This window comes from Amphiura filiformis, chromosome 4, assembly GCF_039555335.1.
Source record: "Amphiura filiformis chromosome 4, Afil_fr2py, whole genome shotgun sequence".
Classification (NCBI taxonomy): domain Eukaryota; kingdom Metazoa; phylum Echinodermata; class Ophiuroidea; order Amphilepidida; family Amphiuridae; genus Amphiura; species Amphiura filiformis.
Window position 1 is genome coordinate 48,068,161 of NC_092631.1, and position 13,925 is coordinate 48,082,085.

The window sequence follows — 13,925 nt, forward strand, 5'->3', positions numbered from 1 at the left end:
CTTTTTTGACCCATATTTTTAAAACGAAGAAAAATTCAAAAATTTAAGAAAACACTTTCTAGATGCGTGTCTTTAGAACACAAATATGCAATTTTCGTCCATTTTGATATTTTGGGTAAGTTGTTATGGCGGACCGAAAATTTTGAACAATTTTAGCGCTTTTCTCAAAAAGTGCTCATTTTTGCAGAAATCTGCCGTGCTAGTTGGAATCCTTGTGTCATTTCCTTTCTGAAAATGTATACTTTTATGCACTTATCATCATTACTTTTAAAAATACAACACAAAATAATGTTTAAAAATTCCGACTTTGAGTGATCCTGTGTGCCCCCTTAAAAAAGACTGGAAATGAGTCTAAACATCACCGGAAACCAATCTGTTGGGAAAGTGGATCAGATGACCATATCAGTCATACCTGATGAAGTCCTCCGATGTGAAGGACAAAATATTGTAGTGAGTGAAAAATTCACTTGGTTTTGTCAAGCATAATGTCAGTTTGTTTATTTAACCAACAAACCTGATGAACTTATTCAACGATACACTAACCACCAACATTATTTGGACACCTAGAATAGATGTCAAAATCATCCCAGATATCAAATTATTATTTCACTGAGATTTATATATTTGTATTGAATAGTCCTTTCTCATTAACAAATTCATGTTTTCAGCACTATTTCCTTACTTGCTTTACAGAAATAGAATATGCACTCATGTGAAATTCCTATACAAAACTGTCATGGGGAAAAACTCATTAATAATTTCACTCAATACAAAAAACTTTTTCAACTATGTGCGATTTTATCCATCAGCACTTATGACAAACATCCAAGCAGACACCATTTTTTTACAATTGCCGTATCCACAGAATTGTCACTTCATAGCAACTATCTGCGGTCATAAGAATGGTGATGTGTGCGGGTCACAACACCACGTGCTGTTAATGTTGCTGTAATTTTTGCTACTTTCCTGGGTCTGTGTGCTTACACACCCACTGGGAGGCAGTCAAATTATTGCATTCAGATGGTGAAATTGGCCAATAAAATTTTGGGATTGCCTTATTAATATTGATGAGGTATAGTAATACTATTATATGTTCCACAACAGTTTGGAGCAACCTTTATTTTTACACAGGTATTATTATCAATTGACATGCTCACTGACTCCAAACTACAAATGTATGCAGTCAGGAAGAGATCAATTTACTTGATTCTGTTACCTATTTTGAACAATGGTTGAGGCTCAGTGCAACCAAGTGCAAAATCCTTTTGGATTCTCCCAGTTGAATTTTGCAAGAATCCACTGATATAATATATGACTTTGTATGATAAATTGAAATATTTACGAGAATCCATTTAGATTCTTGCAACTTTGTTGACAAGAACATATGAATTCTATATGCTCAAATTAGGAAGCTAAGAAATGCAATTAATTCCCCATTTCATGCACAGCGCGTGTAGTATTACAGCTTTAACAGAGCGGCAGTGAACTGGATAAGAGCATGGCAGTTATCCCAGCGGGTCATACCATTTAGTGTGAGAGGGTAGTGCGATCACACAGAATTATGTATACACAAAATGTACAGTATAACAGACTCCTCATTCAATTGTCATTCTTTCAAATTGTTGGAAAGTTTATTATAAAAGTCAAATGACACACACTGATCAATATAAAAACAATATTACTGGCTTAAAATTAGTGCTCAATACATGATGCACACAACGATTTACCCATCACAAAATGGAATCGTCCACAACATGTTCAGCCGACTGCAGCGCTGTTGACCGTAAAGCGTACAGTTGACACATGAATTTGAACAATATTTCTCTCGTCCTCTCTTAACTATTTGGATTCCAAAATGCTAAAAAAAAGATCCTATGAATCCACGAACATTTCGGATTCTAACCATATAAATAAGTCTACATTTGATGTACAATAAGAGGGTACACTTTCCGAAATAGGAAGAGTTGTTTCACGACTTGCACGCGGTGAGCAGCAGCAAAACCATGTGTTTTCAATGCAGCCGAACAGATTTATTACGGCTATTCTGATTGGGCAAGGCGTTTAGGAATTCCTGATGCCGCCTGTTAACTTTACCCAATCAAGATCATTGTGTTTTTTTTTCTCTTTTCCTCAAGATCATTGTTAGAGGACTGTTACAGAACATCCAGTATTTTGATTTATCGTGCGAACGAAAGAGATCGGTGGTGGGGTTGTTGAGTTTCAAGATGAAAACAAAAACATTTGCCGAGGAAATGCTAAATTTCTTGGGAAAATCGTTATTACGCACAGAGAAAAGTCAGAAACTTAATAGATTTTAGTGCAAAATGCCGCTGAGAAACATTTAAAAAAAAATATAATATTTTAATAATGAAATAGAATAAAGAATATATTTTGCCACAAAGCTTAAACGAAAAAATACAATTGAGCAGTTACCGAGTTACGATTTTTTTTCCGCCGAGAAATGGTTTACTTTTTGGATCTTTGAGCCGTCTGGCATTAGCAGAGGCGCTGGTTCTTGAGTTCCGCCTTGGATTTCATATGCTTTGCGAGAATGGATTCTCGGATTCTCGCCGAATTTCTGACCCTGTTTAACCTTTCCCCTATGCCCCAATGTATCATGGAGTCTACACTTACCGATCCACTATCATCTCTGAAATATGGCTTAAAGAATGATATCATAGCCTTGACAGGTTTTTTGTTGGTGCTTGTAGTCCCATCATAACTTGCCCCATCTAGCATAACATTCTCTACTTCTTTCTGTTGGGGTAAAAACAAAGAGTAAATGCATTGGGTATTAAGGGTTTGAAAAATCACACACCGTATTGTTTGTAATAAACTCTCCCCCTCTAATAAACGGCCCCCCCTCCTATTTTTCTGTGAAAAATTGACAAAAATGCATACATTTCCATGATCGTGTGAGTACGCTTAAAACTGGCATCAGTCATGTCAGTCTTCTCAGTGACAATCGCTAAATTGCATGGACAAAACCTATGACTCACACTTCCATCCATTCCATTGCCTAATTATGGTAGAATTTCACCAGATTCTTGCTTGATAATGCACTGACAGGTGTAATTTTAATGTACTTACCACGAAAATGATATTTTCCATGGGCGTCGCCATAATACTATATTAGTATAGCTGTAAATCCCTCCTTTCTACAGGAGCACCATCGGGAAATTTAACCTCATTTTTAAATTTTTTTCACTGACATTTCACCTTTAATAAACGCCCACCTTTTGGCTTTTGGAAAGGCGTTTATTGCAAACAATATGGTTGGATGCAAAAGTGCACAAATATTACACTCCAGTATTTTATTCATAAATTCACCTTCTGATACTACAATTGAATGGTTCATAATATACACCAACGTTCACCACCAAAGGTGTTTTTCTTTTTTTACTGGTTTAATGATCTATTTAAATACAGGTTTTTTTAATTCAACCAGCCAATCATGACACTTTTTCAGTTACTTCAAAGAGTTAGAAACCAGTTGTACTATACAGCTACAGTTTGTCAAATATGTGCACCTGAACGACAGGATAAATCACTAAAAGATAGCCCCATGTTTGCCTTTGATCTGTAGGGGAGCAGGTTAGCGTAGCAGTTCTGTCCTCACATTGCACAACTGAGATGTGCATTTGGTTCCAGTTCATACTCTCTCTTGCAGGTTTTCCCGGGTTCTCCGGTTTCCTCCTGCATATAAAACTGACCGGTCTTCTCTTGTTCCACAGGATAATTGTTGATGATAGTTGATGATCATGCATAATGGTGTAAATGGTTGAGCAAACGATACAAGCCAATAAAATCCAAACACCTGACCCCAACCCATGATTATTAGCTTCCACACCACCAGTGCCGTACTCACTTACCTGTTCACTCTGATTATTCTGCAGTGCTTGTTGTACTTGATTTAGCAGTGTTTCTAGAAGCTCTTGATACTGTCTATTGCGTATCAGTAATGTCCGTATTGGAGGTGGCTCAGCCTCTTCATCTTCAGCCTCCTGAGTAAAAAACGTAGAGATGTATCATATAAACCAAAGTACGGTGCAACATTGTAATGAGCTACTGCTTAAAGTTGTTTTAATTATACATTGCCTGAATGGATACATTTAGTTGTACAAGCTTGTGTGTGTTATTGACTGGAAGATGGGCAAGTCTATGATATCTATGAAACCTTTACTGCTTTCACCCTATTTTAAGTAATTAGTATCTCCTTAAATTATAGAAAATACAGTGTACCTCAATATTGATTTCCTTGATGTCCGAGTCCACATGTGTAAAACAAACAGATCTATACATATCTTTTTACATTTTTACATTTCATAAAATATTTTTGGACTTTTTTAAAGGGGGAACTTATAAGTTGTGGACCCTATATAATACCATGCATTATACCAGCCAGACTTACCTGATCATTTTCTGCTGGAGTACTGGCCTCCACTATCTGTAATTCTGTTTCTGTGACAAAATAGACAAGAAATTATATTAAAAAGTTATTATATTAAAAAGTTATTGTAGCCTAATGATGTGGGCATTTGACTCATGATCAAAAGGTTGTGAGTTTCAAAAAGATGTGAGACTTATAAGTCCTGTCAGTGCCAACATTTTGTTTCCTTGGGTAAGACAGTGTATCTACATGTAGCTTACAAGTCCTTCTCCACCCAGGTATATAAAATGGGCAGCTCTTATATCACATAATCCAAACCCAGTGAATGGCATAGAATGTAGCCATCAATTGCACTTTGTTGAATAATTCAATCAATCAAAAGTTTTAAAATATAACACTAACCTGATTCATAAGTTTCTTGTAGGATCTCTTCATCGTCATCAGATGCTTCATCAGCGCTGAGTAACTCATGAATTTGTTGTATGTCTTGCTGTAACTTGTCTCTTTCATCGCTTTCGTCCATTTTGATGCATTCTATCCAAGTCCCCAAATCTGATGGCAGTAACAAAACAATTGTAATTATTTTTAAAGCTAATTTGATATTTCTGTGACAAATTAATAATTCCGCAACAGGCCTTGTCTTTTAAAAATTGCTGGCGAGTGACAAATCACTCTCCTCAAAACTTGCCAGGTGAGCTGTAGGCGAGTGATTTTAATTACTTGTATTATTATTACACCAAATGTAGGCGAGTGATAAAAAGCCGCAACCATGGAAAAAAAAATGCAAATTTAGTGTTTTTTAACCCCAAAACACACTCTTAATTTTAAATTTGAGAAAAATCCCATAATGAATAAACAGATGCAACTCATGAGGGCAACTTGGAACCAAGTGCAAATGGCCTTTTCCCAATCACACATTTTGTTCACCCAATCCTCAATGGGCTATTACATTTAAAATACACACTCCCCCTGTGGAAGATTTAGCTGAAGTCTTCCACAGAGGGAGTATGAGTTTTGATTAGAATAGACAAAATCAGATGACAGAAGTTGTGGAAGATATAGGAAAAGCCATAATACAGAGGGAGTATGGGTTTCAAAATGATTAACCCATACCAGTTACATTCAAAAAACATACTCCCCCTGTGGAAGATATTTCCAAAATCTTCCACTGGGGTAGTGTGGGTTTTAAATGGAATAGCCCAATTGACAACAGACAATTTCATCACACTTCGGGGAACAAAATGGAAAGAAGTGGAATGTCCACCACTCAGTCTCTATCACAGGCAGGCATCACTGTGAAAAATTTTTGCAAACATATGGTTTAAAATATTGACCTCTTTTTTTTGTCTCGCGAATCGCTTTTCTTCATCTGAAAACACCCAACATCTCACAACAACACAGAAATACACAGAATTTTTGACAAGCAATGTTACTTGTGGATATCCGGAGTAGGCATGTTTACGATACGGTTAGCGTTGGGCGACATGCCCTTTTCTGGAGTCGACTAGTCGGTAGCTTGAAACTTTGGCGGATACAGAATTTCGGAAGATGATTGTTGTAAATATTCTTTGGGTTGAACTCCATCAACCATTGTCCTGCCACTGTTCCAGCTTAATAAAAATCATTTTGCAAGGACTCTACATATACTAAACAGTCATCTGCAAAGAGTCTGTAGCTAGCATCCAGACTGTTGGGCAAGTCGTTAATAATATACCATAGCAAGAACAACAGTGGTCCTAAGACCGTGCCCTGAGGGACTCCAGATAAAACATTTACGCATTTGATGCTAAAGTGTGTTGCTATCACTTTATTACGGTATGTTAATGTTGAAATTTGGATGAAAGTTATTTTGATGAGTCAAATGTATCTTTTGAGCAAGATTTGCCTATTTTGGACAGTCTAAACTTTTGCTGAAGTGTAATTTTAGCAACATTTTTGATGCGATCGCCTGTCCTGATCTATACCTACACTAGTTTCGGTCCCAGCCAATTTGTGCTCCTTCGTCACTAAACAAACCGTCTGGCGACAACCTCATGGTACATCTTTCCTGATTGGCTGAATTAAGGTTAAACAAAATCTGTTATGGCTTTGTCAACTCAAAAACATATTATCATCTTACACGTAAGAAAACATGCATACCAATCATGTGAAATAAAAAAAAATTAAAAAAAGTGTAAAATGACCATTTTAGCTTATTTTGTCACCTTCAGTCAGCTCCTATTGTTAAATTTGTTTACCGATGCTTGGTAACAAATTTGATTGACAGGCAATAGCTTGTCACCTGTCATGCATAACACAATTATCTCTATAAAACATACTATAAAGATGTCAGCCTCATGCAATTATACTGATCATCAGTTGCAAGCTCGACCCAAGACGCATTCGGCCTAAAAGACACTGCCCTATTGTAATGCAGCCAGAAAAAACCCGACCGGCCCGGTCAATATTTTTTGAGGCCTGTGATTGGTTGGGTGGGAGTGGGGCACCCAGGGGAGTCTGTGGGGATCATCCCCACAGATAATTTTAAGGAATACATGGGAACAGCAAAGAGTCCTTAAAACCGGGCCTTAAAATGACTAAAAATGAGATAAGAAATTTACAAATTGGGATAAAATTTGTCTTTTCGCCCCTATTCCTCACACTAAAATCCTGGCCAATAACGGGCTGTGCTGGAGTTTGATTGACAGAATCGTTTGGGTAGGCCTATCACATTCATGTTTTATATACGAACGGCTGACGGGCTTATGTTTCAAGATGTATTTGTTTGTAGCGCTCTGTTTAGTTAGTTCGTTGGGGTGGGTGTTTCATGTTTATTTTGTTTGTTTTAGCAGAGAAAATGGGGACATCTAAAGGCTGTGCAATAATTATGAGCCCTGGGGGAGGGTAAAATTAGGGGTGGGGGACAAGAAATTTTTGGCGAGCCGAAAGGGGATGGGAAGCAATTTTTGGCAGGCCGAGAGGAGGGGCAAGTGAATTTTGGCACATAAAACACTCTAAAAATGCTTAGGAAAACCGTACGGAAAAGCTTAATGCAAATTTTCCTTCACGCTGGGCGCGCAACATGTATAAAGGCCATTTAGAGGTGGTAAGTTGACATCCCAAAAATTTGGCATGTGCAATGGGGGGGGCAACGATTTTTGGCGGGCGAGAGGGGGGGCCAAGCGATTTTTGGCAGGCGGGGAGCAATTTTTGGTGTCATTTTCCCAACAAATTACTCTTATCATACAGTGTATTCTGCATGTACATTATTACCCCGGTGTGGGCCTCCTCCCACATACCGAAGAGGAGGAGGGGTCAAATAATGATGAATTATTGTTTTATATTGCGCATTATATATATCAAATTTCGGATCTGAGAAAATCTCGAATTTTAAAATGAAAATTCCTTAGAACCCTGACTGGATGACTCGGCTAGATAATGGTACTCATTTTTTTTTGCATCGTGGCCAAATCAAAGTTTTATATTATTGAGAACACATTTTCATGCCAAAAATTGATGAATTTTAGTCCATTATCGGACCAGCATGCCACTGATTGCTGTCGGGTTTTTGCGTTCAAAAACTCATCTCTTTTTCCTCAATGAATATTACCCTAGTAAGAAGTATGCAATGTGTATTAATGAGCGATGACGTTTGAGATGCTGCTGCATGGACTGATGCCGTATAGGCCTATGTATACCATGTATACTCTAAGATCAAGTCATGTTTAAGTCTAAATGGAAGCAAACTTGGGTCAAAGGTTTGATGTGGACCTTTTAGCTGTATAATTTCGCTTTGTGTGGCCGTCGGGGTGGGGTAGGTTGGGTGGGGGTGAGTGAGTGGGGGTGTGTATGTATTTCCCTTGGGATATAGGCCTACTATTCAAATCCCAATTTGTAGCGACACGCTGTATGTTTAACATACCGAATTTTACAAATTACTCTTATATATCACTAGATTTCGCGGTTCTCGGTCGGGCGCTTCTCGTGATAGGCCTATTTCTAATTACCCAAACTCGTTACCCATATACCTGCCCTGACTTTTTAAACTACTAAGAAATGCGTCTCTCAATGATCAAGACCCAAGACACAACTTAATCAACTCTGTTTGTTTTAAAGGTGTGATGCTTACTTGGTAGGCCTACCCATAATCTGAAACCAATCATTCGCCTCTTCCAAGCCCTGCCCTGTTACCACATTTAGAGAAACCGAAATTAATATCTGGGACGTGGATATAGGCCGTTACTAAAGTAATGAAATCAATCGCGAGAAACGTGAACGCAAAAACGGTTCATAGGCCTTCTGGAAATAGTCATGTTCTCAAAAAATAGGCCTTCATGCACGTGTTTGGTGTGTGCACGTGTTCGGTATCTTAACGTGTTCGGTATCTTATGTGTTGAAAATAAGGCCTATAATTATTGGTCCGATGAGATGCACCTGTTAGTCACACTGTAATGCTTCAAGTTCGATCGCGGACTGTACTCGCGCACACTCCCGTTGATACTCAGCGATAGCGCAGCGCGAGCACGCGATAGTGCAGCGCGAGCACGCGAGAGTGCACCGCGTGAACGCGAAACTCGCAGGACGCGAACGCGATAGCGCAGCGGACAGAGGGCAGACGGACGGACACGCCGTAATTAGTATTAAGGTACCATGTATTCTTCATGCATAAGTACCCCATGTGGGCCCCTCCCACATCCCGATTGGGGGGGGGGGGGACAATCATTGTTTTTATATTGCGCATTATAGGCCTATACTATCAATTTCAGTCATGTAGGCCATGTTTAATATTATATTAGGTCAAAAAACTTTTCAAAAAGTCTAAAACACTCCGGTTTTTATGTCAAAAATGGTCTCTTTTGGGGTGCTAAATCTGCTAAAATGTTTACTGAACGTGAAAGCCCAGGATGGGGTGCGGTAGGTGTGGTGGGGTGGGGAAGCAGTGGATACCAAGCACAAAAAATGTTTAATTATTGCCTTATTTTTCTGCTTCAACATCAGCCATATTGGTCATGTAATAAAACCAAAAACAATTTTTTAAGAGTGTCTCTTGTGCATAAAAGTATAGGAAACTCGTAACTTTAAAGCATGTTTTCTGGAAGAAGTAAGCACTTGTTATTAAAAGTGTAGAACAAGCCAGGAGCCTTGAAATGTTCTTTTTTAATAGCCTCTGAAATGTCCTTTCCTGTGGTGCGAAATGGGCAGAAACCATCTGGCTTACCCCCACCAGGGCCCTTGAGCGGGCCCCGAACCCCCCGGCCGTGCTGGGCGACAGCTCCCCTCGCTACGCTCGCTACGATTTGCAAGTTCAGGGTTTTTTGGGGTCTGTCTGTGCATCTCTGAATTTTGTAACAATCCAAAAGTTGAGGGGTCTCACCCCTTAATTGTTGGACTGGGATTGACAAGCCAGTAGGCTATAGCGCCGAGTATTTAGGTCCATTTTTAATATCATTAAAACTTTTTGCTCCATTCGTGCGAATTCGTTCCAGCAAAATCATTTTGATAGTAGGTCATCAAGACACAGGTTTTGCAATTTGAGGCCCTGCACTGGTACCCCCCGTTTTGAGGCTCACATCCCCCCTCAGACACCCTCCCGATGGTCGCGCTATTCCTGAATCCGCCACTGCCCTCTCGGCCTACTAAAAATTGCATGTTTTTTTTTGCCATGCGGGGGGGGTATTTTTGCAATGTGCAAAGGCCATTAAATTTTTTCTCCATATTAGGCCTATTTCACTACCCATTAGGTATAGGCCTATTAGGCCTAGTTTTCATGTGTTTTTTTCTCATGCATTACTTTCATGTATTTAGGGGGCTGTGAAGTTTTCTTTGGAAGGGGGGTCCCAAATTTACAAAAAGTCAGCGCCAATAAAATTGCGCCCCCCCCTTCCGGCCATCACCGATACACCTTACCCCTTAACAGGCTAAAATTGCATTGAAATCGGTCCTTTTAAATAAAATAAACACACTATCTGTAATCATCTTGTGACTCACATTCTCTACATTTGGTCATTAAAAATTTTATGACCCCCTATTTTTCTTTCCAAAATTTCTGAACCCCCCCGTATATTTGGGACCCCAAGAAGAAAATGCCAGCCCTTAATATTTTTTTAAAGATTGGTTTTAGGCCTATTTATTTTTTATTTACGTATACTATTTAGCCCTATTAGATTTCATATTGTAGGCCCTATGGATTAATTATATATTTTCTGAGAGAAAGAGAGAGAGAGAGAAATAGAGAGGGAAAGCAAGAGGGACTGAAGGAGAGTGCGGGAGAGGAAGAAAATGGCAAAGAAAATTGGACACAGTTGTTTGACATAGCGCCGATAGTGGGTCAAATTGAAATAAGGCCGAGTTGGTACTAGATACGAGTTGTCACAGGGCACACAACGTGAGTGACCTTGTGACCTCTTCAGAAATCAACACGCTGAAATGCTGAATTCAAATCAAGTGTCCGGAGGATAAATAATTTGAAATTTTGACATCTTTGGACCAAATTGGTAAGAAGTAAGTTACTGATTAGCATGTAACGCTATTCATTAATCGTCATGTCCATTTTGACATCAACAGAATGAAAGATGTTGATGAAAGAGCGATTTTTTCGGCGTGTATTTTATGGAGTGGCCGTAACTCGCTAATTGAAAACCGTCACAAAATGACAGCGGAGTGTGCCTAAACGCCCAGATATTTCATTTTTGGTGAATCCTACATGTAGTAACACTAGCATACCACATATGTTATGGTAAGGTATCATAGAAATAATGTAGCTAAGAATTCTGGCGATAATATCATACACAAAAACAATATTATTGTTACAAAAAATGACCACAAGTGGTACCAGATTCCATGCAAATTTTGTCAATGCTTAAGCTTATAAAATAAAATCAACAAAAGCTTTATACAGGCTGAATAGTGCCATTATTTTATTGAACTGTTTATTATCTGTAGCCAAATTAAAAGCAAAATCGTGGCATGCATCACTAACTTATAAAAAAAAAAAAAAAAATCTTCATGCTCACGTGACGTGAACAAAATTGAAACACTGACAAAGTACATTTGTGTATGAGCTAGATTAATAAATCATAATTAATAATAATGCTTAGAATGTTAGCTCCGAGATGACCTATGATTTTTAGGTCTACGATATATTTGTGTATATTCTCAGTCATCCAGGTAAATAAAATATCAAGTTGATTGAAGCATCCAGGACAGGATGTGAAACGTCGCCAGTCAATAAATAGTAAGTCCAGTTGACTAGATTTAATTTAAATCAACTTGATAGGTCTACGATGTTTATTTTCTGGAGAAAAAAATTGGTTTAGGTGGCTACGTACAGCCCAAATTAGGACGAGAACCATAGAAATTTAGCGTAACCTTAACTCAGTAAAATATGGAGTTGCCAAATAAGGCAAGTTGATGGACACCCATGCGGTGATATAAATCACCGTATAAATCAACACAATGTATGTGAGTATGTGTTGCGAGTCGCTGACATGAAAGGCAATATTAGACGATTGGCGCCTCAGTGGCTGCAAGCTAGCGTACATTTTGCGTTTGCGGTATCTACAAAGTACCGTACGATGTTTGTGTCACTTACACAAGTCGCGCCCTAATTCATCAGCCATTAGTCCGAATAATCAGACCCAGAACAAAATATTAATTTCTGACATGATCGTGTTCTGGGTCTAAACTGTTTCCATTCGAAATCTTGATGTAAAATGGACAAAAGAAGCACATGGTCCTACTTCACAGTTTTTTAATCCCCTATTCATGTTGTGTGAATCACTCTATTTGTGGACCATCCTTTTGATACTTGCTTTGACAGGCCTTTTGTCTACCTCTCTGTTTGTAAACAAACGAGGAGGTCGAAATTGTCCTCCTCTGCGAATACGAAAGTCAGCGTAAGGCCAATGAAAGTCAATTCCTTGTTTCCCGTTACACAATATTTCAGGACTGTGTAGGTGACCATTTCATTTTTCATTATTCATTATTTCATACCATTTCATTATTGCATCTGTTACAGGTGTAAAACAAAAACTACCCATGTGATAAATCACAGTTTGTAGTTTACAGATGTACATGTAGTTTACCATGTTTACAACCACATGAAGGTGATTGTACATCATCAAAAGTTTCACAATATTTTTTACGGGATGAGATCAGAGCAGATCAAAAAGTGCGGGACAGAGAAGTGAGTAGGTAGGCCTATATTATTAATTCATTATTATAACCATATACCATGCTCCTACTGCAAAGAAAATCCCTGAAAATCAACAGAAAGAGATTTATGATATATCTTCTTCTTCTTCCTTATAAGTGCCTCCCTCATATGTATGAGTATTGTCATTTTTTTTATTATTTTCACCCGGACCCAACTTTGGATGCCACCTATTCCTCCATCAATGGTGTGATTTGCTCAAACTTGCTTGTGGGCTCAGATATGTACCCATAGACAATGTATCTATGACATTTGAGTCATATGATCACATATTTTTGGCACCAGGGGACCCCCAAAATGACAAAATCACACTTGCGGTACTCTGAAATTTAGAGCCAGATTCTGAAAATATGACATAAGGTTAGCTAGAATGCAACTTTGCAGCTTTATATCTGTTCAGAAGAATAAGTTATGAGCTACCAAAGTTGGTAAAATGACCAATAACACTCGCGAGTGCCAAAAAGGGGGGTCTGGGCAAAACTTCAAACGGCCATTTCTCAAACACGACATGGCCTATGAGGCCAAATTTTTGTATGGGTTCATTGTGGCCACAAAAGATTACTCTGATGGAATTTCATCAAAATCTGAGAGGGTCACCTGGGGACCCCTGGTTGATTTGATATGGACTGACCCTAATAGTAAGGCACTAATCAGCCATATGGGTTCCATAGCCAATTAAAAACCTTTTTATTTGTTAAACTCATTAACCAATCAGCGATTGTCATTTCGGGGTTGTTGCCAGACGGTTTGTTTAGTGACGGAGGAACACAAACCGAATGGGACCGGGCACGTCACACCTCTAGCTCTCGGCATGTAATTTACACGGTGTCATGCTTCAGTGAAACCGACTAGATTTTGAATACAATGGTCTCTAGCCTAGAATATGAAGTTATCAGTGAGCAAATTCTTGGCTAGACTTCTCGAGCTCGAGCAAACCAATTCATAATTTTAAATTTGCGTTTCGTTGAATTCGTTAAAGAAGTATGGTTGTGCATAAACATTCCAAATACAGTATATCTTCAGACAAAATCATTGCATTAATCCTAAACCTAAGGTTTAGAAATTAGAAGATAATTTTATTCATTCAATTTATTTACAAAATTAACGTTGCATGAATGGTGCATGGGTGTCGAATTCGGCAGCTACAAAATGTATACAGCTGTCATAAATCACATTTTCAAACATTAATGGAAACGATTTACTTACAGAGAAGTGGCTATATCGTTAGCAGTAATTCTTATTCAAATATTGAAACACCTAAAATAATCTGTAACCTGACAATAAAGGCTCAAACTTCAACAAAACTCCGGCAAAAAATCGTCAAAACTACGCAAAGCTGACGCC

At 38.4% G+C, this 13,925-nt stretch overlaps 1 protein-coding gene across 1 annotated transcript in view; it reads right to left on the bottom strand.

Moving 5' to 3' along the window:
• Positions 1-13,917, bottom strand: part of LOC140150979 (uncharacterized) — a 37,396-nt gene extending 23,479 nt beyond the window's left edge. Inside the window, exons 1-5 of the mRNA XM_072173162.1 lie at positions 13,788-13,917; positions 4,793-4,942; positions 4,412-4,461; positions 3,873-4,004; positions 2,635-2,757 (exon numbers count right to left, since the gene is read on the bottom strand). Coding sequence (XP_072029263.1) covers positions 2,635-2,757; positions 3,873-4,004; positions 4,412-4,461; positions 4,793-4,913 — 426 coding nt within the window. The 5' untranslated portion in view covers positions 4,914-4,942; positions 13,788-13,917. The remainder of the gene's footprint in view (positions 1-2,634; positions 2,758-3,872; positions 4,005-4,411; positions 4,462-4,792; positions 4,943-13,787) is intronic.
• Between the last annotated feature and the right edge of the window lie 8 nt (positions 13,918-13,925).